The sequence below is a fragment of the Cnephaeus nilssonii genome (genome assembly GCF_951640355.1).
Source record: "Cnephaeus nilssonii genome assembly, chromosome: 1".
NCBI lineage: Eukaryota > Metazoa > Chordata > Mammalia > Chiroptera > Vespertilionidae > Cnephaeus > Cnephaeus nilssonii.
Window position 1 is genome coordinate 51,433,119 of NC_137072.1, and position 27,440 is coordinate 51,460,558.

Genomic DNA, 27,440 nt, shown 5'->3' on the forward strand with positions numbered 1-27,440 from the left:
ATCCAGGGATTACTCTGTTCTGAGCACAGCCAGAGACCCAAAACCGTCAGGTTGGCATAATAGTGGGTTCTGTTTGCATATTAGTCCTGAATTTTCCTTAAGGAAACTTTTTTATGCAACCATTAATTCATCATAAGAAAGAAAAAGGAAAGGAAGATAAATGATAATGAAAATAAACAGCTACAAGCAATGTGGGGAATTTCTCAAAAACATGGAATTGAGAGAAACATGGAAGAATACATACACTTAGATTTCATTCATATAAAGTTTTTAATAAGTAAAGCTAAACAATACTTACAGAGAAGCATAAATTACAAAGAAGTGCAAGGAAATAATTATTAGGGTGGTCCAGGAAAAGGGTGGGTAGAGGAAGGATTCTGGAACCGTGGAAATGTCCTTTATAATTTTGTGTTAACTCATCTGTATATGTAATAAACTTTTACCTATTATTTTATATTGTGCAATAAAAGGGGAAAAATAAGTAAACAAAATCTCCAAATAATGGCTGGGAGCAAAGGCTGTTTGCAGCTGAAATACGATAGCACAAATGACGTGATAAAATATGGGCTGAGATGTGGATCACAGCAACCAAAAAGGAAAGTGATTGGAGAATAAAAGAGCAGGGATGGTATTTATTCAATGGCAGTTCAATCCAGGATACAGAGAGAGCATCCTGGACAGAAGTGGAATTTCTTAAATCAGAGAGAAGCTTCCTAGGCGAGTTTGCTAAAGAAAAATGGGCACCAAGGGGAAAGTAAGCAAATGTACTGTTTCTTTGTTCAGTTCTTCTTTATTTGTATACTTTTGCTAAAAAGCTTCCATTTAAGCTAATCTCAGAATGCATTCATTTAAAGTTGATCCAAAGCACCCTTTCATGCTAGAAAATTACTCTAATAAAATTACTGTAGACGAGCCATAATGCTTACAACAGGGTGTCAATTTAAATATTTATAATTGTCAAAAGGAGAGAGAGATTTGGGTAACTATACTCTAACCATAAAATAGAATTTGCATTTGTTAAAAGTAGTGTTAGAGAACAATATGGAAAATATTCATAGTATATTAATAAGTAGAAAAAGTAGATTAAAAATATCACATACATTAAGATCCCATTTGGGGGATAATTCAAAGGATTTACCTCACAAAATTGCAGGTGGATTTTATTTCTTTTCTTCTTGTTTGTATTTTGAAACTTTCCGTAATAAATATATATTGTACCTGTAAATAACACTAGTGATATTTTTTAAATAATTCAAAATTATATAACTGTCAAAAATATGTATTCATGTTGTCAAAGACTAGGAAAATCACATCAAAAGAAAAAATAGTAGTATTAGAATGGAGAATTATAGGTTTGTTTCTTTCTACTTTCTTTCAATATTACTTATATTTAAAACTAAAAATACAATATTAAGAGGCAAGCCCAGCTGGTGTGGCTCACTGGTTGAGTGTTGACCTATAAACCAAGAGGTCACAGTTCCAATCCTTATCAGGTCACATGCCCAGTAGCATTCTCAATCCCCAGTAGGAGTGCAAGAGGCAGACAATGATTCTCTCTCATCATGGAGGTTTCTGTGTCTCTCTCCCTCTCCTATCCTCTCTAAAATCAAATAAAATATTTTAAGAGGCTAAATAAAATTTTAATTATAGAATCTTGCTTAATTTATAAAATAAGTTTATATAATACTATTTAATTTCTTTTATACATTTTTATCCAAAATTTTTGCAGTGACCAAATTTTTATTTAATTTTTATTTATTCTACTGATAAATTTACTAATTATTTAAGCCTCACTTCTCAAACTTTTATGTGCATATGAACCACCTGGATCTTATTCAAATGCAGATTTTGATTTAGGGAATTTGGGACAGGGCTTGTAGCTCTAACAAGTTCCCTGGTGTTGTCAGTAACTTCTGATCCTAGGGGGGATCATACAATGAGTAACAAACATGTAAAATCACATCTGTACTCTAGCAATAAGGACTCAGGTAATTCAGAGCTGATAACAAATCTTTCCGTCAACAAATACTTATTGGCCAAACCCTATGAATTTATCCCCTCTTCTACTGAAGGGGGAAAAGATCAAGGCATTACATTAAGGTAAACTTTAATGTACCTGTTTTTCTCAAAAAAAGTAAAAGGGCACCCAGGCCAGTGTGGCTCAGGTTCTTGGGCATTATCCCTTGCACCAAGGTGTTGCCTGTTCGATTCCTGAAGAGGGGCCTGCGGAAGGCAGTTGATCACTCTCAGATCTATGATTCTCTCCCTTCCTCTCTCTAAATAATCAATAAACTAGTCTTTTAGAAAAAAATAAAAGTGCAATGACTATAATGTAGATCTGATTTCTTATTTTCAATAATCCCCTTTTCTATAAAATAATATAATTATATAAAACATCCAGTCACAAGTTATGGTATCAACATGCTTTTATTGTTTCCCCCCATAATATTCTCTATTACCTTCTCCCTCCCTCCCCCACCACAACTTCTCCCTCTCTTCCCTCCCTTCCTATGTCCGTCTCTTTCTTCCAGGTTATTAAATGCAAAGCAGCCATCGCCTGGGAAGCAAACAAGCCCCTTTGCATAGAAGAGGTTGAGGTAGCTCCCCCCAAAGCACATGAAGTTCGAATTCAGGTGAGTGGGGACTCCCCCTGGGCAGGACACACTAGGCCAGTGATGGCGAACCTATGACACGCGTGTCAGCACTGACACGCGTAGCCATTTCTGATGACACGCGGCCGCTGAGGCGGCCGCATACCGAGGATGAAACATTTGCTGCTCCTGAGGATGAAACATTTGCGAAATAATATTTTTTCCTCAAAGTGACACACTACCCGAGTTATGCGCAGTTTTTTGGCGAAGTTTGACACACCAAGCTCAAAAGGTTGCCCATCACTGCACTAGGCACTAACTTGGTGCAGACTTGGCTCTGTCAGGTCAAACCCCTGTGATGTGACTGGGAAGCGCTGCCATTCTCGGTGTGGGGGATTGTATCTTTAGGTTCAGATACAAACAGGCCTTATCTCCAGGAGGGTAAATCATTAATTATTTATCAGTAGTCATTGATAAAGGGCTTAAAATTTAACTAAAGCACCTTAACATTAATCCTTAACCTTAAGAATCAGATTAAGAAAATCACATTGCATTATATTTAGTTATGTTTTCTTTTTGTTTTCCACTTGCCAATTATTAAAAGAGAGAGAGAGAGAATTTGGTTCAAAACAAGGAAAAATAAATAAATAAATAAAACAAGGGAGAGGAAAACCTGAAGAGCTGCCCTGGCAGCACAGGGTCTTGGGTGCGGATGAAGGGAAGGCAGTGGGTGAGCAGGGAGAAGAGCCCACGCTGAGTGGACAGATCATCAAGGGCAAGTTGGGGTCAGGTCTCCATTTCCGCAGAGCTGGCTGCCCAGGCTATGTTTTCCCTCCAACCACCACAGGAAGGGCTTATACATGAGAATGAGTGGGATACCCTCCTGAGCAGAATCTTGAAGAAGAATATGGAGAGACAGCAGTAATTAATGTAGACAATCTTTTACTTGATCTCTCACTTTTAACTATAAAATTTTAATTTCCTCTATTTCATTTCATGTCATTTCAACAAAATTTGAACAAGACCTAGAAACCTGTGTTCTCTCCACTCCTCTGCCTATTAGACTTTGTTTAAATTTTTCCTATTGCCTTTGATTTCTCCTCTCCTGGAGACAGTAACTGCCAATTTTATCTCTTTTTATGATTTTCCAATGATAGTAAAAGCCAGAAAACTAAGGTATAAGAGAAAAAGAATACATGCTAATATATCTTAACTGGGTGTTGTTGTTTTTTTAAGTATTATGTATTTATTGAGCTCTAAGAGTGTTGTAAAGTCTCAGAATGACAGTGAAATTATCCTAAAATTACCCACTTAACAACTCCAATAATATAATTACAGAAACAACTCAAGTATCTGGTTGCTTTGTAGATTATCGCCACTGCCTTGTGCCATACTGATGCCCATATTCTCCATCCTAAATTTACGAAGGCTCTGTTCCCAGTGATCCTTGGCCATGAGGGGGCAGGTATCGTGGAAAGTGTTGGGCCAGGAGTGACCAACTGCAAACCAGGTATTTTATTTTCTCATTCCAATAAGTGGAAATGTCAAGATATTTCAGGAATAATCCTGATAGATTCCTGGCTTTGCATGCTATATTGATCTCTGTTTACATAATGGACCATCTTTTCCAAAGCAAAAGTGAGAACCCAATCTATCACAGTCTAACAATGAGACAGAATGCTTGAGTCAGAATTGTCTGGTAAAATCTGGGGGATATGGTCACTTCATTTACATATAGCACTGAGAAACTGTGCAATGAAGCTAAGCTGCAAAGTTAGATTAAACTGACGCTTCCATGGACACACAAATGACAACTTACAACCTCCTCTAAATAAAGCAAAAAACTAATTTAATATTATAAAGAATTTAAAGAATGAGGTAGCTCATTCTAAGTGAAAAATATTACACATATGCCAATGTTAGCCTAAGTTAGTCTTTCTGGGAGTTTGAAAGATAAAAATGACATGAAACAGGATAATGACTGAAATTACTTCCTGCATATTTCATAACAGATATTCCACCAAATACTGGAATAAGGGCTCTGGAATCCTCACTTGTCAGACTTCCTTCCTTTAATTAGGATGCTCCAAACCTTGAGGTATTCGTATTAGTATCTTGCCGTTCCAAACAAGATCATAAAAACCAGCTGCTCCTGAAAGTTTTGCATCCATGAGGGGTCTGATCAGTGTAGGCCCAGCTCTGCCACCTACTGGCTCTGTGACCTTAGCCAGTTAAGTCACTTTTCTGTGACTCAGATTTCTGTTTCTAAAGTGGACAATAACACTACCCTTCTCAAAGGGTTGTTCTGCGAATTAGATGAGACAATATACTAGTAAGTAAGCAGTTAGAATGGCGTCTGGCATCTACTAACTGTTGAACAAATGTTAATTATTATTGGACCTTGGTCATCAGAGGATAGAAGCCATTTTTAAATCAAAATGGAATAAAAAGTAGAAGATATGGAACTTGACAGTAAAACAAATGTTGAAACACGGTGGTGATGGTTTAACATATACTCTCCATATCTAGTCTGTCACTGTCCACCTCTCCTGTTATATGAGGATGTCCTATTCCACATGGGGGTTTAGAAATATAGTAAATAATAGTTATGATGTAGAGAGCTACAAGGATAGCAGAGTCTCAGGTAGGACTCTTCACCTGATGGTATCAATACAGACTTGTTGCTTAAGTGCCCAGCGGGGTGGGGTGGGGGTGGGGAAGTAAATATAGGTAATACTTGGGAAAATCAGCAATCTTTGAGAGTAACAAAATGTTTTGCCACCTTTACTCTGCTGAACATAAAATGTATACCATAAGGAATGGTGTTTTCCACTGATTCATCTGGTAGAAATTATTTATAGGTAACATTTACAAGTAACTTTTATAGGCATCCAACATATGGCCTGTCTTTCTAGGTGACAAAGTGATTCCTCTCTACATGCCTCAATGTAAAAAATGCAAGTTCTGTCTAAGTCCTCTCACAAATTTCTGTGCAAAGCTCAGGTAAGCTCTACACACTAGTAGTGAGAGTATAAGTTGGTACAAATATTTTGGGCAGTACATTGGCAAAATGTAAATGATGTTGAATATGAGCATATTTCTACCCAACAATTCTACTCAGGTGTGTACAAGGAACTGTTGCAAAATCACGCAGGGAGACATGTGCTAGAATGTTCATTGCAACATTGTTTATAATAGCCAACTATTCCAAAGAACACAGATATCCTTCAGTAAAAGAATAGATTAACAGAGCAATTTTCAACCTTTTTCATCTCATGGCAATAATAAAAAAACTCCCAGCAAGCAAAAGCTCTGGCCCATATGGCCTCACAGGGAAGTTTTACCAAATATTCAAGGAAGAACTAATGCCTATCCTCCTCAAATTATCAGAGGAATGAACACTTTCAAGCTCTCTTTGCAAGGCCAGCATTATCCTAATTCTAAAAACAGATACAAAAAAAGAGAATTATAGACCAATATCTCTGATGAACATAGATGCTAAAATCCTCAACAAAATAATAGCAAATAGGATCCAACAATATATTAAAAAGATCATACACTATGACCAATTGGGATTTTTCCAGACATGCAAAGCTGGTAAAATATTCACAAATCAATAAATGCGATGCATCACATAAACAAATTGAAAGACAAAAAGAATCATATGATTATATCAATCGATGCAGAAAAAGCAGTCAACAAAATCCAACATCCACTTTTTATAAAAATTCTCAGCAAAGGGGAATAGAGGGATCATACCTCAATATAATAGAGGCCATAGAGAACAAACCTACAGCCAACATCATACTCAATGTGCAAAAACTAAAAGCATTTTTCCCAAGACAGGAAAATTCTTATTCAACACAGTAATGGAAATCCAAGAAGAAAAACTAAAAGGCATCCAAATAGAAAGGAAGAAGTAAAACTGTCATTATTCGCAGATGACATGATGTTTTATATAGACAACCTTAAAGACTCCACTATAAAATTACTAGATTTACTAAATGAATTCAGCAATGTAGCAGGATACAAAATTAACACCCAGAAATCAATGATATTTTTATGCACAAATAATGAACTCTCAGGAAGAGAAACTAAAAAAAAAAAAAAAAATCCCATTTACTGTTGCAACAAAAAAATTAAGATACTTAGGTATAAATTTAACCAAGGAGATAAAAGATATGTACTCAAAAACGTACAGGATGTTGAAAGAAGATAGAGGAAGATATAAATAAGTGGAAGTACATACCATGTTCATCAATTGGTAGAACTGACATCATTAAAATGTCCATAGCACCCAAAGCAACCTATAAATTCAATGCAATTCTTATTAAAATATCAGTGGCATATTTCACAGATCTAGAAAAAAATAATCCAAAAATTAATATGGAACCAAAAAAGACCCCGAATAGCCACAGCAATCTTGAGAAAGAAAAACAAAGTTGGAGGAATCACAATACCAGCTATCAAGTTATACTACAAAGCCACCGTAATAAAAACAACCTGGTTCTGGCACAAGAACAGGCATATAGATCAATGGAACAGAACAGAAAATCCAAAAATCGACCCAAGCTATTATGTTCAATTAATATTTGACAAATGAGGCAAGATCATACAATGCAGTAAAAACAGTTTCTTTAATAAATAGTATTAGGAAAACTGGAGAGGTATATGCAAAAAAAAAATGAAACTACCAACTTACACCATACACAAAATAAACTCAAAATGGATAAAAAGACTTAAATGTAAGTAATGAAACCATAAAAATCCTAGAAGAAAACATAGGCAGTAAAATCTCGGGCATCTCATGGAGCAGAATTTTCACCAATACATTGCCTAGGGCCAGAGAAACAAAGGAAAAAATAAACAAATGGTACTACATCAAACTAAAAAGCTTCTGCACAGCAAAAGAAACTAGATTCAAAATGCAAAGGGAACCCACTGTATGGGAGAATATATTTGCCAATGATACATCGTCTAAGGGGTTAATTCCCAAAATATACAATGTACTCATATAACTCAACAAAAGGAAGACAGACAATCCAATGAAAAAATGGACAGAGGATCCAAATAGACACTTTTCCAAACAGGGCATACAAATGGCCAAAAGACATCTGAAAAAATGCTCAGCATCACTAATCATTAGAGAGATGCAAATTAAAACGACAATGAGGTAGAACCTCACACCTGCCAGAATGGCTAAGATCAACAAATCAACAAATAAGTGCTGTCGAGGATGTGGAGAAAAAGAAACCCTAGTGCACTGCTGGTAGGAATGCAGACTGTTACAGCCACTATGGAAAACAGTGTGGAGTTTCTTCAAAAAATTAAAAATGGAACTGCCACTTGACCCAGGGATCCCATGTCTAGGAATATATCCTAAGAATCCCAAAACACCAATCAGAAGGAATATACGCACCCCTGTATTCATAGCAGCATTATTTACAGTAGCTAAGATCTAGAAACAGCCCAAGTGCCCATCAGTAGATGAGTGGTTAAAAAAGCTGTGGTACATTTACACAGTGAAATACTATCCAGCTGTAAAAAAAAATAAATAAATAATAGGGTCTCTTACTCTTTGAGACAGCATCCAGGGACCTGTAGAGTATTATGCTAAGTGAAATAAGCCAAATAGAGAAAAACAAGTATCACAAGATCTCACTTACATGTGGAATCTAATAAACACAATAAACTGATGAATAAAATAGAACCAGAGGCATGGAAACATAGAACAGACTGACGAATCTCAGAGGGAATGGGGTTGGGGGGAGGTAAGAAATTAATCAAAGAATTTATATGCACATATGCATTGTCCATGAACAGAGATAATGGCATGGTAAAAGCCTGGAGGCGGGATGAGAACCCAGTGGTGGGAGGGCAAGGGGGAAAAAAGAGGAGACATTTGTAATACTCTCAACAATAAAGATTAAAAAATATTTTAAGTTTATTGTTATCATTATGATTTTTAGAGGACCCCTGACTATTATGTCTATTATATCATACTAGTAGCCCTGTGCACGAATCCGTGCACCAGTAGCTCTCTGCAGGGTCTGGCCGTTCTGTGCCCACTGCCCAGAGGCTCTCCGCTGCCCAGAAGCCCATCTGCAACCGGGTGCTGCACACTTGCCTCGTCGCCACGACGATGAAGCAAGCATTCCGCCAGGCCGCTCATGCTGCCCACTCTCAGTGGCCAGCCCCCCAGGACTGGGGGACTCTGGCGGGGCTGAGAGGACTGGGTGCTGCCATCTATGGGTGCCACCATCTTTTTTGTGACGGAGTGATGGTTAATTTGCATATTACCCTTTTATTAGATATTAGATAGGATTATATTAGCTACACTAATAAAGGAGAAATATGCAAATTGACCGTGTCTCCACAATACCCACCAGCCAATCAGGAGTGAGTATGCAAATTAATCCAACAAAAAATGTCGGGTTAATTTGTATACACAGGCGGGGAGCAAAAACTGAAGGCTCCAGCATGAGCAAAGACTGAAGACTATAGACTAAAGACTGAAGATTAAAGAGGCTTGGCTTCTCTGCTGTGGCTGGAGCGAAGGCCTGGGTCCCGGGTGCTAGAGGAAAACCGGTGCCGGCAGGCAGGGGAAGGAAGGCCTATTGCACGAATCTTAGTGCAACAGGCCTCTAGTGTATTATAATAAACATATTATTTATATTATATTTTATATATTATTTATATTACATATTTACTATATATCAGTGATGGCGAACCTATGACACACATGTCAGCACTGACACGTGTAGCCATTTCTGATGACACGTGGCCACTGAGGCGGCCGCATACCTAGGATGAAACATTTGCTGCTCCTGAGGATGAAACATTTGCGAAATAATGTTTTTTCCTCATAGTGACATACTACCGAGTTATGCTCATTTTTTTGGCGAAGTTTGACACACCAAGCTCAAAAGGTGGCCCATCACTGCTATATGTCATCATGTATTAAATACAATAAATATATTAAAATTATGTTTTTATATTACATATAATGACAAAAATGTATGCACACTTTGAATGATTATAAAGTCAGTGTTTATTAACATACAGTTCATTTTCAAATTTTAAAAGAATTTACAGAAATTAATAATTTTTTTGTCAATGCCTGTTTTCAAACTGATGACCATACTATCCAGACACTGCTGATGCAAAGCAATCATCAAGAATTGCAAACATCAAGAATCATTTTGTTGATATTTGTATGCCCTCATTTACTGTTGCTAGTTTTGTACCATAAACTTTATCTTTTATTTATCCCCATTAAAAAAGTCTAGTGGCACTTTAGAATAAATTTTCTTTGTTCCAAGCTCAGTCTGGCTTCACCCATTATTTCAAATTAGTTAAACCTGAAAAGGAGTGAAAATTAAGTGAGTTATCAATTGTTAAAGTATGTATACATTTTGGGGGACTATATATATATATATATGTGTGTGTGTGTGTGTGTGTGTGTGTGTGTGTGTGTGTGTGTGTGTATGCAAAAAGTTCCAAGTGATTTTCTCAATTTTTTCATATCTAAATTGTTATAACTAATTCATAATGCCTAACTTTTTTTTTTAGGAAAGTAATCAGTGATCCATTTACTTTCCTTTTTTGTATCTTTTTTAAAATTCTCTAGTCAATTCAAAGATCCTATTATTCAGCAAGAAGTAATGGAAGACAAAACCAGCAGGTTTACCTGCAAAGGAAAACCAGTTTACCATTTCTTAGGGACCAGTACCTTCTCTCAGTACACTGTCGTATCAGATACTAATCTTGCCAAAATAGATGATGATGCAAATTTAGAGAGAGTCTGTCTGCTTGGATGTGGATTTTCAACTGGCTATGGAGCTGCAATCAACACTGCCAAGGTAAAATGGTTAATCACCAGTTTCTATGAAACAGAAGTTATTAGGAGGCAGCTAGAATTATCTTCAAACCCTGGCTCTATTTATCATCTCTGTGGTTTTAGGCAAGTTATTTAATCTCTTTACTTCTATTTCTGTATAATAATATATATTACAAATTACTGTGGGAAAACTAAATCATATTGCATATGTAAGACATCTGGCCCAGTGGGTGGCATATAGTTGGCACCCAATTCATGTCAATTTCTTTCCCTATACTAGTATGTTATATTATAGGTCATCCCTAATTTAAATACAGCCTGCTTAAATATGTCCCCTAAATATGAATCCTCATCCTGGGACAGCAGACCCAGTTAAGAAACAATAGAAACCCACCCCCACGTGGCCACGCCTACTTTCTCCCTGAGGGTACAGATTCCTCCCTAAACTGCAGTAATTCATCTCCGCTTCTCACCCTATCCTTTTGTGGCTCCAGTGCAGGTTCTCAGATGGCAGCCCTAATGGTGGAAAGATATGTCCCTGAGTCCTATGTTAGAATTTATAAGCTTTTCAAAGCTGTTTAACTCAGAGACTAGAGAGATGTCAGTATCCCTCAAACTATCTCCTAATTTAAATCTCCTTAACATCAGTCTTCATCCCTTGACTCCAAATTGCAACTAAAATTGGTCTTTCTAAACAGCACATATGACTATTTCATCCCCCTTCCATTATTCCTTTTTTCCTTAAGTACGCTGCAGTGGTTCTCCCTACTTTTCCCTGCCCAGCCTTGCCTCCTGTCACTATGGCCTCTGGGCTTTGCACACCTTACTCCCATCAACATTGCCTGGAGAGCTCCCCACCTCTTCTGGCTGGGTTTTTTGTATTTGCCACTTCCTGTTAGAAAACTACTCCAGTCCTATGGGCATAAATTAGGAGCCCCTCGCAGTTTTCCACAAAGTATCCGTGTTTATTCCTGCCCACCTTATCACGCTATGGAGGAATTTCCCATTACTTCTCCTTCCTATGAAACTATTTGCTCCTTGAAGGCAAGAACTCTCTTTTGTTCATTGTGGTGTTTCTGGAGCCTAACCCTGTGCCTGTCACATAGTAGGGATGTGACAATCTTTCAGTGAATGAGTGAACAAAACTAGGTTCATATGCAACCCTTAAAACATCTTGGTGAAGTTCCATCCTCAGTTTTACAACAAAAATTTCTTTTTATCAGATTGCCTAGAGTTGCTGGGTTTCAAGGAAACAAAGTCATCCTAATGAAAATAAGAAGCTGATTTAGTAACCAGAATATCAAGGTCTGACTTTTTATTGAGAATTTATTGGCCAAGCACACAGGGATGCTAATCTTGGCCATCAGTGTATTACCTCCCTCTAAAATATCATTTGTTCATTCATTCATTCACTTATTCACTCATTAATAAAAATTAAAAGTTGTATGGGAAGACAAGGTACAATACAAAGGCTCCTGGGAGAAGGGTGTTAGTTGGGTAATGTTAACAGCTTATGTGACCTTGACAGTCAAAGCACATTCTCCTGTAGATGGCACTGGCCTCTCAAGGAAGAATTATTGCTCTTGGGGTTAAACACATCCCCTTTTCTGGACTCCATGCAGATGCTCGCCTTCTACTACTATAATCTTTTTTCAGCAATATTAACACTAGAGATTCAGTTACAGTTTACTTTTAAATCTAGTCAAAGCTTATCTAAATTCCCATGTTATTCCCACTGTTGAGGAACAACTAAATCACCTCAGGAGATGCTCAAAGAAGAAAAACAAATCTGATAGGACCAAGTAAAGGAAAGGGAAGTATCAGTAATCCTATATAATAAAAGGCTAATATGCAAATTGACCAAACGGTGGAACGACTGGTCGCTATGATGAGCACTGACCACTAGGGGGCAGATGCTCAACAAAGGAGCTGCCCCCTGGTGGTCAGTGCACTCCCACAGGAGGAGCACCACTCAGCCAGAAGCCAGGCTCATGGCTGGCAAGTACAGCAGCGGTGGCAGGAGCCTCTCCTGCCTCTGCGGCAGCTCTAAGGATGTCCGACTGACAGCTTAGGCCTGCTCCCCATGAAGTGGGCCTAAGCTGTCAGTCGGACATCCCCCAAGGGCTCCCGGACTGTGAGATGGCACAGGTCGGGCTGAGGGACACCCCCCCTGAGTGCACAAATTTCATGCACCAGGCCTCTAGTCTATATATATATAAAAGGCTAAGTGTCCACCCTTCCCTCTGACCAGTAGTTATAAAACGCACTGAACACCAGGGGGCAGATGCTTAACGCAGGAGCTGCCATGATGCACACTGGCCATTTAAAAATAAATGGCACCACGGACCTGGCACCAACAAACCAACACTCGGCTTCCCCCAAGTGGGACACAGGTGCTACCACAACACTAGAGCAACACACCACCAAGTCGCAGCCAATGCTGCCAAGACCCTATGGTGCAAAATGCGGTCCACAGCCCAGCCCAGCCCAGCCCAGAAACGGTCGCTGTGGGCACCAGGTAATGATGTCATGTAGCAGCGCCCAGCTGCCTCTCCCTAGTGACTAGACTCCTTGGGATTTCTTCAACCCAGGCAACCGACTTGCTGTACAGCCAGGTACAAACATTTTACAGTTTAACCAAATGTTTGTGAAGCATTTTCCCATGCCTCATCTCATTTGATTCCTGGGGTAAGTAGATAGGAAATTCAATAGAATCCTATTTTCTTTTCATTAGCCAGAAAACAGAGATTTAGAAAATTTTATAAACTTGACCCGACTGAAAAGAAGTAAGAAATGGTGGAACTTGAAAATGATTTCAGGTTTTCTCTCTGTACAGAATATAGTCAAACACTGCTGCAATTAAATACTTTGCCCTTTTTTCTTCCTGTGTGATCTACAATAACAATCTGCTTCGTGTTGCTATTTACTGCTGTGTTGCTAACAATTACCTGAAAGAGAAGTTGGGGTGCTTCACTGGGCTGAAAAAAAGTTTAGCTAAATCAGAAAGCAGGTCTAATTAAGCAAGTTTATCTATATATATAAAAGGCTAAGTTGACTCGCGCATGCGCAATACATATACCAGTAAAGCTCTCGCTAGCGCCAATTGTATGGGTGTGTTTTGATCTGTCCTTGTCAATCGTGAATTCGGTTGACACTTCTATTATAGAGAAAAGGCGAATAGTGATGTTAAAATATTTCTACTAATTAATTTCCTTTCAATGTTCACGAGTCCATGCACCGGGACACTAGTTCTAGATAAAAGGCAAGACTCTACTGAAGCTTAAAATTTACTTTTGAAAAGTGATGCAAAAACTCTGAATAATTCTTAGGGACCTCCGACAGCATCACCAGAACCTCTGATTTATTTTAATGTGCTTGTGTCATTTACAGCCAAATTAATTACATTTTATGAATATCTTTGGAAGTATGAAAATGCCCTGTAACAGTGTTGCCTGCAGATAGAAAATCAAATGGGGAGAGGGTATTTTATAGTGACCGCCCCAGTACTGCAATCAAGAGCACTCTTACTCTCAGGGGTCAGTTTATATAACACAGTCAGTGCAGTGTATTCAATTTATACACTGTTGTGAGCTGGCCTGAGAATCCAACTACTGAGTACAACATTGTGCAATAGAGAAAATGCTTTTCTACTCTCCATGAGACTTAGAGGCGAGCTTTTTAACACAGTCTCTGGAGACATATACTTGGAAATAAACTAAACAGATGCCACAATATTATAGTAAATAGTACAGACTGTAAATAAAACAATATTCTGGATATTACAAATATATTTTTATTTCCCCTGAATAGCAAAGGCTATTCTATACAGACCCAATATTATGCATAAAGTGAGAGATGTCCATTCTCTTTGTAACTTTGTTCCCAATACATCTCTTAGGCAGATTTTCTTCTTTCCCTTTTGTTTATGCTTTAATTTTAAAAGTGTCCCATCATCATGAGAAAATAGTAATAGTAAGCATCCCTTTATGCAGTGTTGTTTTTGCCACTACCTCACTCTTACAGAGTAACATATTCCAGTTGGTACTACTTTCTAATTGAATTACAAAGAAAAGATTTGTGGGGAGAGTGTTACTTGAGTCAGGCCAAAAACATAGGTTATACTTTTCATTATAGAAAATAAGGTGAAAAGTACAGCAGGCTGAAGGAAAAGCAAGAACTAAGACATGAGGAAAAGAAAATGAGACAGTTTATTGAGACTTCAGTACTGAGAATATCATAGAGATAAAAATGAAAGGAAATACAGGTCAGATAATAAAAATCCTCCAATGCCATGCAAGGAAATTTGGATCTATTCAAATTAAATAAATTGATAATTGAGATCACTGAGTTATTTCACATTTAGAGAAATATTAGTGGTCATCAAAACTATAACATTATGCCAAACCGGCATGGCTCAGTGGTTGAGCCTCAATCTATAAACTAGAAGGTTATGGTTTGATTCCTGGTCAGGGCACTGGCCAGGGTGCGGGCTCGATCCCCAGTGTGGGGCATGCAGGAGGCAGCCAATCAATGATTCTCTCTCATCATTGATGTTTCCATCTCTCTTCCTCTCAATAAAAATATACTTTTTTAAAAAACTATAACATTAACACAACCAAATAAGGCCTATTAGAAATATAGACATCAAATTTCTTGTGATCCATTTAAAAGGGAAACAATAAGCCCTTTACAGTGTGTGAGCTTTCAGATTTTGTTCTGATACCACTAAAGGGGAAATGAAAACAAGGAAATGATTTCCACTTGGGCTTGTTCCTTATAAACTGATGATCCTAATGGCCCTCAAATGATTCTCCAAGTTTAGTCAGTGACTCACTCATTTTTACATTGGTAAATTTCCCCACGTGGCTAAATCCCTTAGTCTTATGACAGACAGTCCTACATATATTCCTGCCCCCACCTCACTCTGTACCTTTAAAAAAGGGGGGACCAGCTGCTTTAACTTATGATTTTCCTGCCTGCAGGTTACCCCAGGTTCTACTTGTGCCATCTTTGGCCTGGGAGGTGTCGGCCTTTCTGCTTTAATCGGCTGTAAAGTAGCAGGAGCTTCCAGAATCATAGCTGTTGATATCAACAGTGAGAAGTTTGCAAAGGCCAGAGCCCTTGGAGCCACTGACTGCCTCAACCCTAGAGACCTACAAAAACCCGTCCAGGAGGTCATCATTGACATGACCGGTGGGGGTGTGGATTTTGCACTTGACTGTGCAGGTGGATCTGAAGCCATGGTATGTGTGTTTTTTATAATAGTACATAATAAGTAATATTTATTAACATTAATAAACATTGACAGTATGTATATATTAATATATTTATTCACTTCATAGTCAATATTGACATGTTTGTATATATATAAATTATGTTTATACTAGAGGCCTGGTGCACAAAATTCATGCACTGGGGGAGGGGGTATCCCTCAGCCCAACCTTCACCCTCTCCAATCTGGGACCCCTCGGGGGATGTCCGACTGCCTGTAGGATCGGGCCTAAACAGGCAGTCAGACATCCCTTTCACAATCCGGGATTGCTGGGTCCCAACTGCTTGCCTGCTTGCCTGATTGCCCCTAACTGCTTATGTCTGCCAGTCTGATCACCCCCTAACCACTCCTCTGCCAGCCTGATTGATGCTCAACTGCTCCCCTGCCAGCCCAATCGTCCCCAACTGCCCTCTCCTGACAACCCAGTCACCTCAAAATACTCTCCCCTGCATATTCCCTCTTTATTAGATAGGGTTTTTTCTTTTATTTTCTTTTTAATTGAATAAATCTTTATTGTTCAAATTATTATCATTGTTTCTCCTTTTCCCCCCCATAGCTCCCCTCCACCTGATTCCCACCCCACCCTCTGCCCTTATGTCCCCCCCGCACTGTCCTCATCCATAAGTGTACGATTTTTGTCCAGTCTCTTTCTGCACCCCCATTTACCTTTCCCCCTGAGAATTATCAGTCCACTCCCTTTCTATGCCCCTGATTCTATTATATTCACCAGTTTATTCTGTTCCTCAGGTTTTTAATTCACTTGATTTTTAGGTTCACTTGTTGATAGATATGTATTTGCTGTTCATAAATTTTATCTTTACTTTTTTCTTCTTCCTCTTCTTAAAGAATACCTTTCAGCATTGCATATAATACTGGTTTGGTGGTGATGAACTTCTTTAGCTTTTTCTTATCTGCGAAGCTCTTTATCTGATCCTCCATTCTGAATGGTAACTTTGCTGGGTAATCTTGGTTGTAGGTTCTTGCTATTCATCACTTTGAATATTTCTTGCCACTCCCATCTGGCCTGCATAGTTTCTGTTGAGAAATCAGCTGACAATTGTATGGGTGCTCCCTTGTAGGTAATTAACTGTTTTTCTCTTGCTGCTTTTAATATTCTCTCTTTGTCTTTTGCTCTTGGCATTTTAATTATGATGTGTCTTGGTGTGGTCCTTTTTGGATTCCTTTTGTTTGGGGTTCTGTGCACTTCCTGGACTTGTAAGTCTATTTTTTTCACTAGGTGGGGGAAGTTTTCGGTCATTATTTCTTCAAATAGCTTTCCAGTATCCTGCTCTCTCTCTTCTTCTGGCGCCTCCATAATTCTGATGTTGAAGTTGTCCCAGAGGCTTCTTACACTATCTTCAAATTTTTGGATTCTTTTTTCTTTTTGCTTTTCCGGCTGAGTGTTTTTTGCTTCTTTGTATTTCAAATCTTTGAGTTGATTCTTGCGATCCTCTCGTCTGCTGTTGGGTCTCTGTATAATATTTTTTATTTCAGTCAGTGTATGTTTAATTTCTAGTTGGTCCTTTTTCATATCCTCGAGGGTCTCGCTAAATTTATCAGCCTTTTCTAGGAAATTCTTGAAAAACTTTATAACCGTAGTTTTGAACTCTATATCCAGTTGTTTGTTTTCCTCCATTTCTTTAGTTTGTGATCTGTTTCTTTGTCTCTGCATTTTCGCTGCTTACCTGAGTTGGTAGGGTAGCTTTGTATGCTAGGTGTCCTATATGGCCCAGTGGGTTTGCCTCCCCAGTTACCTGAGGTGGACATTCTTGGTGCACCCCTTTGTGGGCTGTGTGCTCAGCCTTGTTGTAGTTAAGTCTTGATTGTTGTTGGTATCACTGGGAGGAATTGACCTCCAGGCCAATTGGCTGTGAGTATCAGCTGTGTCTACGCCAGGAGACCTTCTGTGCTGGAGACACCTTATGGGATCAGACTTGCAAAATTGCAAAAGCCTTTGTGCTCAGCTTGTATGGGGTGGAGTCTCAGGGCTGAGCAGACAGTCTTGGCTTCCCATCAGCCCTTCCCTATGAGGCCCCTGGGTCTCAGTGTCTCTCAGTAATCGCTGCAAACACCTCTGAGAGAAAGCTGCCCTCGAGTTTCGCCCACTGCCAGGCAGTCCAGTTTCTCCCCCAATGAATCTGGATTCCTAGATTCTCACCCGGAACTGGAGTTCTGAGCAGTTGGGAGCTTCCAGTTCCCTCCAGCCAGTGGCGCAGTCAGTCCTCTCTGCACGCACTTGCACGTGCACCTCCAGACCTCTGCCTTTCACAGCTCCCCTGAGTTTCCACCTGACAGTCCCGATTCCCCCTGAGAGCGTGGGTCCCCAGGGGCTCGCTCAGAACTGGGGTTCAGTGCATTCGGAACTGGGGTTCAGTGCAGTCAGGAGCTTCTGATTCCCTTCCTCTAGGGAAAGCCAGCGGCAACATCCACAGTCAGTCTTCTCTGTGTGCATGCGGGCGCGTGCACCTCCAGATCCCTGCCCGCCGCAGCTCCCCTGAGTCTTCGAGTCTCCGTGTGCCTTTCTCTCTGCCTGACAGTCCAGACTCCCCCCATATGAGCCTGGGTCCATGGGGTTTTGCCCGGAACTGGGGTTCAGTGCAGTTGGAACTGGGGTTCAGTGCAGTCAGGAGCTTCCTTCTCTCTCCCACCAGAGAACACCAGCCAGGCACTCAGCCGCCCTTCCTCTCTGCATGTGTCTCTGTACCTCAGCCCTTTGTAGCTCCTCTGATTCTCCGTGAGCTTTTCTCTTTCCTTCTAGTTGTATAATTTCCACTCAGCCAGCTTTCCTATGGTTCTGGATGATGTCCATTCTGTCTTTTAGTTGTAATTTTGAAATTGTTGTGCGAGGCAGCAGTTTAGGTGCCTACCTATGCTGCCATCTTGGTTTCTCCCCTGGATAGGGTTTTTTCTTTAACATATTGGACAGTCATAACTGGTTTGGCTCAGTGGATGGAGCGTTGGCCTGCAGACTCAAGGGTCCCAGGTTCAATTCCGGTCAAGGGCATGTACCTTGGTTAGGGGCACATACGCAGTGGGGAGTGTGCAGGAGGCAGCTGATCGATTTTTCTCTCTCATAGATGTTTCTAGTTCTCTATCCCTTTCCCTTCTTCTCTGTAAAAAAATCAATAAAATATATATTTTTAAAAAAGAAACATTTTAGATTCCTCCATATCTGCCTGGCTGGTGTGACTCAGTGGTTGAGACCCCAGGCTGCCACCACTGGGAGGGGATCGCACCGTGGGGGTGCACGCCCCTCCCAGGCTGAGACCCCAGCCCAGGCTGCCACTGCTGGGAGGGGAATCACTTGGTGGGGGTGCAGGTGCCTCCCAGGCTGAGACCCCAGGCTGCAGGTTTGTGTGTGTGGGATCACTCCGTGGGGAGTGAATTTGTTTTTGATTTTTATAAAGGGTCAGGAGGGCCTCTGGGCAGCATTCCGCTAGGCCGCTTACTCTGCCACCTCTCAGCGGCAGCCGTCCTTGAGACTGGGGGACTCCGGTGGGGCTGAGAGGACTGGGCACCACCATCTTGTGGCTATGTGCGCCGTCATTTTTATCGTGGAGTGACAGTTAATTTGCATATTACTATTTAACTAGATAGGATAATAAGCAATGTTTATTAATAATATATTGGATATTATGTAGTGTGTTATAATTGACTAGAGGCCCGGTGCACGAAATTTGTGCAAGGGGGGGGATGTCCCTCAGCCCAGCCTGCACCCTCTCCAATCTGGGATCCTTCGAGGGATGTCCGACTGCCCGTTTAGGCCCGATCCTACTAGGATCGGGCCTAAACGGGCAGTTGGACATTCCTCTCGCAATCCAGGACTGCTGGCTCCCAACTGTTCGCCTGACTGCCTTCCTAATTGCCCCTAACCGCTTCTGCCTGCAAGCCTGATCACCCCCTAACCACTCCCCTGCCAGCCTGATTGATGCCTAACTGCTCCCCTGCCAGCCTGTTTGCCCCCAACTTCCCTCCTCTGCCGGCCTGGTCACCCCTAACTGCCCTCCCCTGCAGGCTTGATCGCCCCCAACTGCCCTCCCTTGCATGCCTGGTCCCTCTCAACTTCCCTCCTCTGCTAGCCATCTTGTGGTTGCCATCTTGTGTCCACATGGGGGCAAGATCTTTGACCACATGGGGGCAGCCATCTTGTGTGTTGGAGTGATGGTCAATCTGCATATTACTCTTTTATGAGATAGGATAGAAGCCTGGTGCATGGGTGGGGGCCAGCTGGTTTGCCCTGAAGGGTGTCCTGGATTAGGGTGGGGGTTCCCTTAGGGTGTGGGACAGCCTGGGCGAGGGGCCTGTGGCGGTTTGCAGGCTGGCCACGCCCCCTGGCGACCCAAGCGGAGGCCCTGGTATCTGGGATTAATTTATCTTCTACAATTGAAACTTTGCAGCCTGGAGCAGAGCCAAGCCTTCTGCTCACTTTGTGGTAGCAGCCATTTCTGTTGGAATTTATTTATCTTCTATAATTAAAACTTGATAGCTTTAAGTGGAGGACAAAGCAGGCCAGGGCTGCAGAAGTTGGCTTCCCCCATCGCCAGGTGTAACCCTAGCCTCCTACTCTCTCCAGCTCCGTGGCTGACGCCATTTCTGTTGGGATTTATGTATCCTCTATCATTGAAACTTTGTAGCCTTAAGCGGAGGCCTGGGCTGGCCAGGGTGTGCAGAAAGTTTGGCTTCCTCCATCACCGGAGAAACCAAAGTCTCCCTCCTGCTCTCTCTGAAGCCGCAGCCATCTTGGTTGGGTTAATTTGCATACTTGCTCCTGATTGGCTTGTGGGCATGGCTTGTGTGTGTGTGGCGGAGTAATGGTTAATTTGTATATTGCTCTTTTATTAGATAGGGTATTTAATCTCTTAATAAATATTACAGATTTATTATGTTATTATTATTTGTTTATTCTTCCACATGAAATTCAGAGAAAACTTAGAAGTGAAAATTTTTAAGGAATTGTGTCTACAAGAAGTGAGCAAAACAATGAGAATAGGAAAGGCAGACTTAAAGGAGTAAGAGAATGTGGCTGGTGTCACCCTAACAGCCTGAGGTATCCACTCCCATCAAAAAGCAGAGCAGGGAGAGGCCAGCAATCTACACACAATCCAGTTCTGTCTGCCAGCCCTCAAAAATTGGCTGCAAAATTAGGTCCAAAGTACATATTTAACATGTTTAATATATTAAATGCACACATGCTGCAAAATTAAAAGTAAATATTTTCTTCGCAAACACTACAATTTTGAATCATTCAGGTTTCCTCTCCTCTCAGGTGAGGCTCCCTGACTTGCAGGGCCTGAGAAGCTACCTCTGTCTATCCTATTCTCCTTAGAGTGGGCAGAGCCACCCGCACACTGTGGCCACAGATGGACAAGTTGACCTGCCGGAGTGCCCAGGTTCTTGTTACCCCTCACTCAGCCTGGTTCCTAACACCCTCCTCTAGGGAAGGCATCATAATAAAAGTCTATGGCTCTACCAGTAGCTGGCTTTGCAGGTTCTTCCCCCTGGTTCTCACCTGACTGGTGAGTTCCCCAGAAGAGGGGAGACCAGCAAGAGCTGCTGAGAGGAGCAGGCCACCCCTCCCAGAATAGTTTCATTGTAATAACAGAACTGTTTGAAAGAGGATCTGTTAGGTAAAAGTTAGCTCTTCCTGAAAATTCATACATTAACAGCTCCTTGTCCTGCACTGTTCTTCTGTGTCAGGCCCTGCTTTTTAATTGTCCTTGGCACTTGCAGCTTGCAATGTGCCACATCCATTCCTACTCTTTCCCAATACTATGACCTCATGAGCTTGACTCCCTTTATTTCATATGCAGAGTGTATAAATTTTCCCTGAAGCCCAGTACATACGCACACTGAAGACATGGTCTACCTTTCTACTTACTCTCTGGTCTTTTTTGTTTAACCTTCTAGAAAGCAGCCCTGGACTGCACAACAGTAGGTTGGGGATCATGTACTCTCGTTGGAGTAGCCATTGGTGACAAAGGATTGACTATTTCTCCAATAGAGATACTAATGGGCCGTACTATCAATGGAACAATATTTGGTGGTCAGTGTTATCATTTTTTTCTGCTAATTTTCTCCGTATTAGTACTCAAATTGTTACAGTAAAAATTATTAAAAGGAAAGAAACATAACCTGTTTAAATATTGAGTGCCTAGAATACATCTAAAGACTACATAAAAGCTATTCTATTAATTACTTGAAAGTAAACAGTTTGTATAGTAGGATTACTACAACTTGCAAATAGAAGTTCAATTTGCATTAAAATAAACCAACAGAAACAAAAGTCAAATTTGGACCAAACAGAGATAATTTCTTATGCAGATATAAAATTAATCTTGAATTTTTCCGATGAAGAAAAATTTAAGGTAAATAAAAATATAGAAAAATTAAATATGGGGTTTAATCTATTTGGAGGAAGCCAATCTGACCAAATAATTTCATTCATTCAAAAAACAATGATTAATCTACTTCTTCATATTAACCACCACATCTTTATTTGGACTTTTGGCCAAATTACAGGTTGCAAAGGTAGAGATTCAATCCCAAAGCTGGTTACTGATTACAAGAATAAGAAATTCAACCTGGATGCACTGGTGACCCATACCCTGCCTTTTGACAAAATCAATGAGGCATTTGACCTAATGCACCAAGGAAAAAGGTAAATTACCAAACAGATGGGTAAATGGTTTGACAAACCTTTATGATGACTCTATTTTTATTTGATGTTTAAATCTAATCAGTTTCTTTTCTGACATTTTCCACATCATCAGACATACTAGAGGTGCTTAAAAGATGAAATAGTGGCCATTTGGGGCGGGGGGGGGGGGGAATCCCCAACATTACCTACTTCCTACTCTGTTTCCATAATGTACACTGTCATACACTGTTCCAACATAGAGGGTGGCGTAAATTGATACATGTTTTTTCTTTCACAGACAATCATTAAATTAGCTGGGGCTGCTCCCTAGAAAGAGAGGTTTCTATACTATAACATCAGCTCCCTCTGGTAAAACATAGCCCGGTTCTGGAATCATTACGTTCTGCAATTTGACAAAGAGTGCACCCTGAGGCCCTTCTTTATCAGAATCAGGTGAAAACCACAGAGATGTGAGCAGTCAGTGGCAGGTATCAGATACTTAAAGGATGTCCCAACTCTTTCATTCTCTTGTTTTGTCAGAGGTCTCCTATAAGAGACATCCGACCTACAATTTTAGCTGTAGTGAGCTCCCTTGCCATGAACCCTGAGAGCTGATTTATAGAAATGTCCCAACTGGGGGATCCCTAGCAATTGGGAGTGGATAAGACTGGGATCAATGATTTTTGTTAAAATGATCAAGCATAGCCCTGATCAATAGCAACAAAGGGCAAGACACCAGGAACAATGTTGCACAGAGGAGACGCAGGACAAAAGAGCAAAGAAAAGAGAAGACATTACAAAAGGAGGGGGAGGGGGAGGGGGAGAAAAAAACTAAATTTAAATGACAGGAGTTTGAAGCAGAGAAGCAATGTCACAAAAGAAGAAAATAGGTCCATGGTGTGAGGACACAGGATACTTCACAGTGTAAAAACCTGAGAAAATGTCCCTAGTGACTGACATGAACTCCCTAATTTGAAACATGTTAGCTACAACCGTATCAAAAAGGAGTTGAACAAAAATCAAAGAAATAGCCTTCGCCAGCTTGGTTCAGTGGATAGAGCATCAGCCTGCGGACTGAAGGGTTGAGGGTTCGATTCCTGGTCAGGGCACATGCCTGGGTTGCGGGCTCAATCCCCAGTAGGGGGCGTGCAGGAGGCAGGCCATCAATGATTCTCTCTCATCATTGATGTTTCTCTCTCTCTCTCCCTCCCTTTAAATGTAAAAATATATATTTATAAAAAAAGAAATAAATATTAATTTTTAAATTATGCTAAGTAACTTAGTGTAAAAGCCCTCCCAATATCTTGCACAATGTCTAAATCCCTGTATTCCTCAGATGACGAATTGGTTGGGTTTGGGGTCTTGGAACCTGGTGCTCATAACTCCCCCACCACTACCCATTTGTCCCTGGGTTCTCAGTCATAGAATATACCCAACCAGGAATGCTACGTGGCAGCCAAGTGCAAAATGTTGCATGGCTTTAGTAATAACTGGTCAAGTCTTCCATATTCTAAAAACAGGCCTGGTAGTCGCTGGTAGAACAGAGGCCTACGGGACACACTTACATGAGGCCTCCTACTCTCCCTCTGGCCACTGAGAAGACCACCTGACTGCCCACACAGATGGAAAGGTGGCAACAGAGAAGGCAGGGGACGGGCCTTCCCAGGTGTGCTCACCACATGGGAACAGGAAACACATGGAGGACAGGCCCTCTTGGCATGCCAGCTGCATAGAAGCAAGGAAGTGGGGGAGAGAAGAAGGGATACAGTATCAATTGGTCTATTAAGGTGCAGTGACCCCGACTCATGGTGAGGAAAGGACACAGAGCCTCTCCCCCCACAGAGAGGTGGCTCTTCCAGTCCCTGAGTGAAGAAAGCATTTATGCCTGGCAGCCCACAGCTCCAGCAGTAAGATCCAAGATAAGGAATTCCCTGTCCTTAAGGCTTACCCCCCATCTTGCTAGTACATGTGGAAGGACTAATTCAGAAGTTAGAATATTTCAGTTCTCAGAAAGTAGCATCCCAACACACCAACCACCTCCTTTTGATGCCCAATTTGCCCTCAGCTACAGGAGAGCCAAGAGCAGGGGCTATTCCATGATGAAAGCACCACTACAACACGGCATACTCTGCCTCTCCATAGTACCACTAGGCCCGTGGTCGGCAAACTGCGGCTCGCGAGCCACATGCGGCTCTTTGGCCCCTTGAGTGTGGCTCTTCCACAAAATACCACGGCCTGGGCGAGTCTACTTTGAAGAAGTGGCATTAGAAGAAGTTTTAAGTTTAAAAAATTTGGCTCTCAAAAGAAATTTCAATTCTTGTACTGTTGATATTTGGCTCTGTTGACTAATGAGTTTGCTGACCACTGCACTAGGCAGCCAAGACCTCAAACAGGGGCAAGTGAGGTCCCCAATTCTCTCCCAGCTTATTGGCATCACATATAAAGTTTTATTAGTACCAGGAATAAAGAAGGATAACAAGATAAAAAAAATTAGGCTTACCAAATTGTGTGTCTATAACGAAAGATTAAATCAAATCCCTAAAGGAAAAAACAAAAATTATTTGTGAGTTTTGGTTAAATTTATCATAAAAGTTATACTGATTTTTTTAATATAATTATTAACAGCATTCGAACAGTCCTGACCTTCTGAAGAAGCCAGAAACAATTTGGAAGACTACCTGACTGAATCTGAACCCATTTGGTTAATTTATAACCTGATATGATGAACCAAAGATCAACAGAAATTTAAACAAATATTTACAGTTAATATTTCAACATCAAACAGCTATAAAGATTGCAGCATTTCTACTAAAACACATTAATATTCCTGTGTTAAATAACTATGATAACTAATGTGTTTATGAATAGAATCATATGATGTTTGGGAACTATTTAAAACTAAATAATTTTGGAGAAGTGGGAATGAGGACTAAAGGGGTAATAAAAAAAACTAAATTGGCTATATGTTCACAATATTTTAGTTTGGGTAATACATATATGGGGTTTCAATACACTGCTCTACTTTTGTATATGTTTAAAATTTTCCATAAAAAAACATAAACTGATGAACAAAAACAGATCCAGAGACAGAGAAACATCGATCAGACCATCAAACCTCAGAGGGAAGGTAGGGGAGGGTGGGGGTAAGGGGGAGAGATCAACCAAAGGACTTGTATGCATGCATATAAGCCTAACCAATGGACACAGACAACAGGGGGGTGAGGGCATGAGTGGAGGAGATGGGGGGGGTCAGGTAATGGGGGAATAAGGACACATATGTAACACCTTAATCAATAATGAATTTTTTTTTAAAAATTACTAGAGCCCTAGCTGATTTGGCTCAGTGGATAGAGCATCAGCCTGTGGACTGAAGGGTACCAGGTTCAATTCTGGTCAAGGGCACATGCCAGGTTGCAGGCTCGATTCCCAGAGGGGGGCATTCAGGAAACAGCCAATTGATGATTCTCTCTCATCATTGATGTTTCTATCTCTCTCTCCCTCTCCCTTCCTCTTTATTTTACTAGAAATAAAGCACATACATATGTACAAAAAATAAATATATCTTTAAATATATACATATATACATATATATATACATACATACATATGTAGTGCTATTATATAATTTCTGAGTTCCAATAAACTACAAGCTACTCTTCTTTAATAAGCTGCTAAATAATTTCCTTTTTAACATCTGTTCATTTCTTTTCATTTAGCCCCACTTTACCTCTGTGAACTATAATTACAAGTAGAAGGATATCAGAAGCTATATAAGTAAATAATGTGATACTGAAGATAAAATAAACACACCTATACTCTCAAATTTCCATCTTTATTAGATAATAGCCCTTTTCATCTTTGATAATTATTACAACATATAATGTTTAGAGCTTTACAAAGTTTAATGATCTGTAATTTGCACTAAGTAATCTATTCTCTGTAGTCAACTAAAAGTGAAAAAAAGCAATATACATACAATAAAGTAATGTAACCAAATTTTTTATCGCTACAAGATTTAACAGACAATAAGACTCATATGAAAAACAAAGTGAGAGTTTTCAAACTATGACACTCAGAGATGCGACATGAACAGTTTAAGGATAGGACATATAGTAATTTGGATCAGAGTAACAAAGACTAGTACTTAGTTTAGCATAATTTCTGAAACCCACCACTTTTATAAAAAATGTTTACCACATATTGACCTCTGAGAGAATATAAACTTCCCTGAAACTTTGACTGAGGAGGGTGGTGATATAGTAGGCAGTTAGACTAACATGAGCAGAGTAGAACAATAGGCCAGGTATCTGTCACCAAGGCAGATAGCCCCAGTTGCCTAGCAATAGGTAAAACTGGGCTGGGACCTCCGCCCCCCGCGCCCCCCCCCCCAACTTCTCCCCTCCCCCGTGCCCAGGTTGACCTTTCCTCCCATAGCATATCACTGGTCTTGTGGCTTAGATGCCCTGACCTTTCTTATCACTGGACATTCGGTTCAGATCCTCCCCTGACCTTTCATATCACTGGTCATGCGGTTCAGATCCTCCCCTGACCTTTCCTCCCCTGGCATATCCCTAGTCATGCAGTAGACCCCCTTAGAAGAACCGGGGGCAGGAGAATAGCCTCATAGGACTCCCATACAAGCCCTTACACAACCACTGCCTTAAGCATTAAGCCTTAAGGACAATGAGGTTCTGGCCCACATCAGATAACCTTAGGAACAAAGCCTCCAGTCTGTGGACCACAAAGACAGAGAGTTGGTCCAACTAGAGATAATATCTAGGCCTCAGCTGTGTTTCAGCTCTAGGCCCAGAAAAGCAGTAAGGCCAGGCAGGGCTAAGCATTGACTAACGACCTCCTGCCCTGATCTACCGACCAATCAGTGGAGAACAGGACCCTGAGGGGAACACCTGGAAAGCTGATGAATATCCTATTGAGATCCCCCCCTGAAGCCTCCAGAAAAAAAGCCCTTCAGAGGAAGGACCCAGTGTGGCTCCCTCTCTCTGGAGCACACCCATGCCTTTCCCCCTCTTCTTTCCCCAGTGTGTCCTCTCTCTCTCTCTCTCTCTCTCTCTCTCTCTCTCTCTCTCTCTCTCTTTTTCT

At 40.7% G+C, this 27,440-nt stretch overlaps 1 protein-coding gene across 2 annotated transcripts; it reads left to right on the forward strand.

Moving 5' to 3' along the window:
- Positions 1–736: 736 nt before the first annotated feature.
- Positions 737–24,990, forward strand: LOC307100698 (all-trans-retinol dehydrogenase [NAD(+)] ADH4-like; the record flags this gene model as incomplete). Of its 2 annotated transcripts, XM_079773239.1 has the most annotated exons (9): positions 737–754; positions 2,532–2,633; positions 3,960–4,101; positions 5,507–5,594; positions 10,222–10,453; positions 15,414–15,674; positions 21,611–21,746; positions 22,223–22,361; positions 24,966–24,990. In XM_079773239.1, the coding sequence occupies 9 exons, from the start codon at positions 737–739 to the stop codon at positions 24,988–24,990; spliced, it is 1,143 nt and encodes a 380-aa protein (XP_079629365.1). The 2 variants fall into 2 exon arrangements, with proteins under 2 accessions (XP_079629365.1, XP_079629364.1); XM_079773238.1 differs by lacking the exon at positions 737–754 and having other exon boundaries at positions 2,511–2,633.
- Between the last annotated feature and the right edge of the window lie 2,450 nt (positions 24,991–27,440).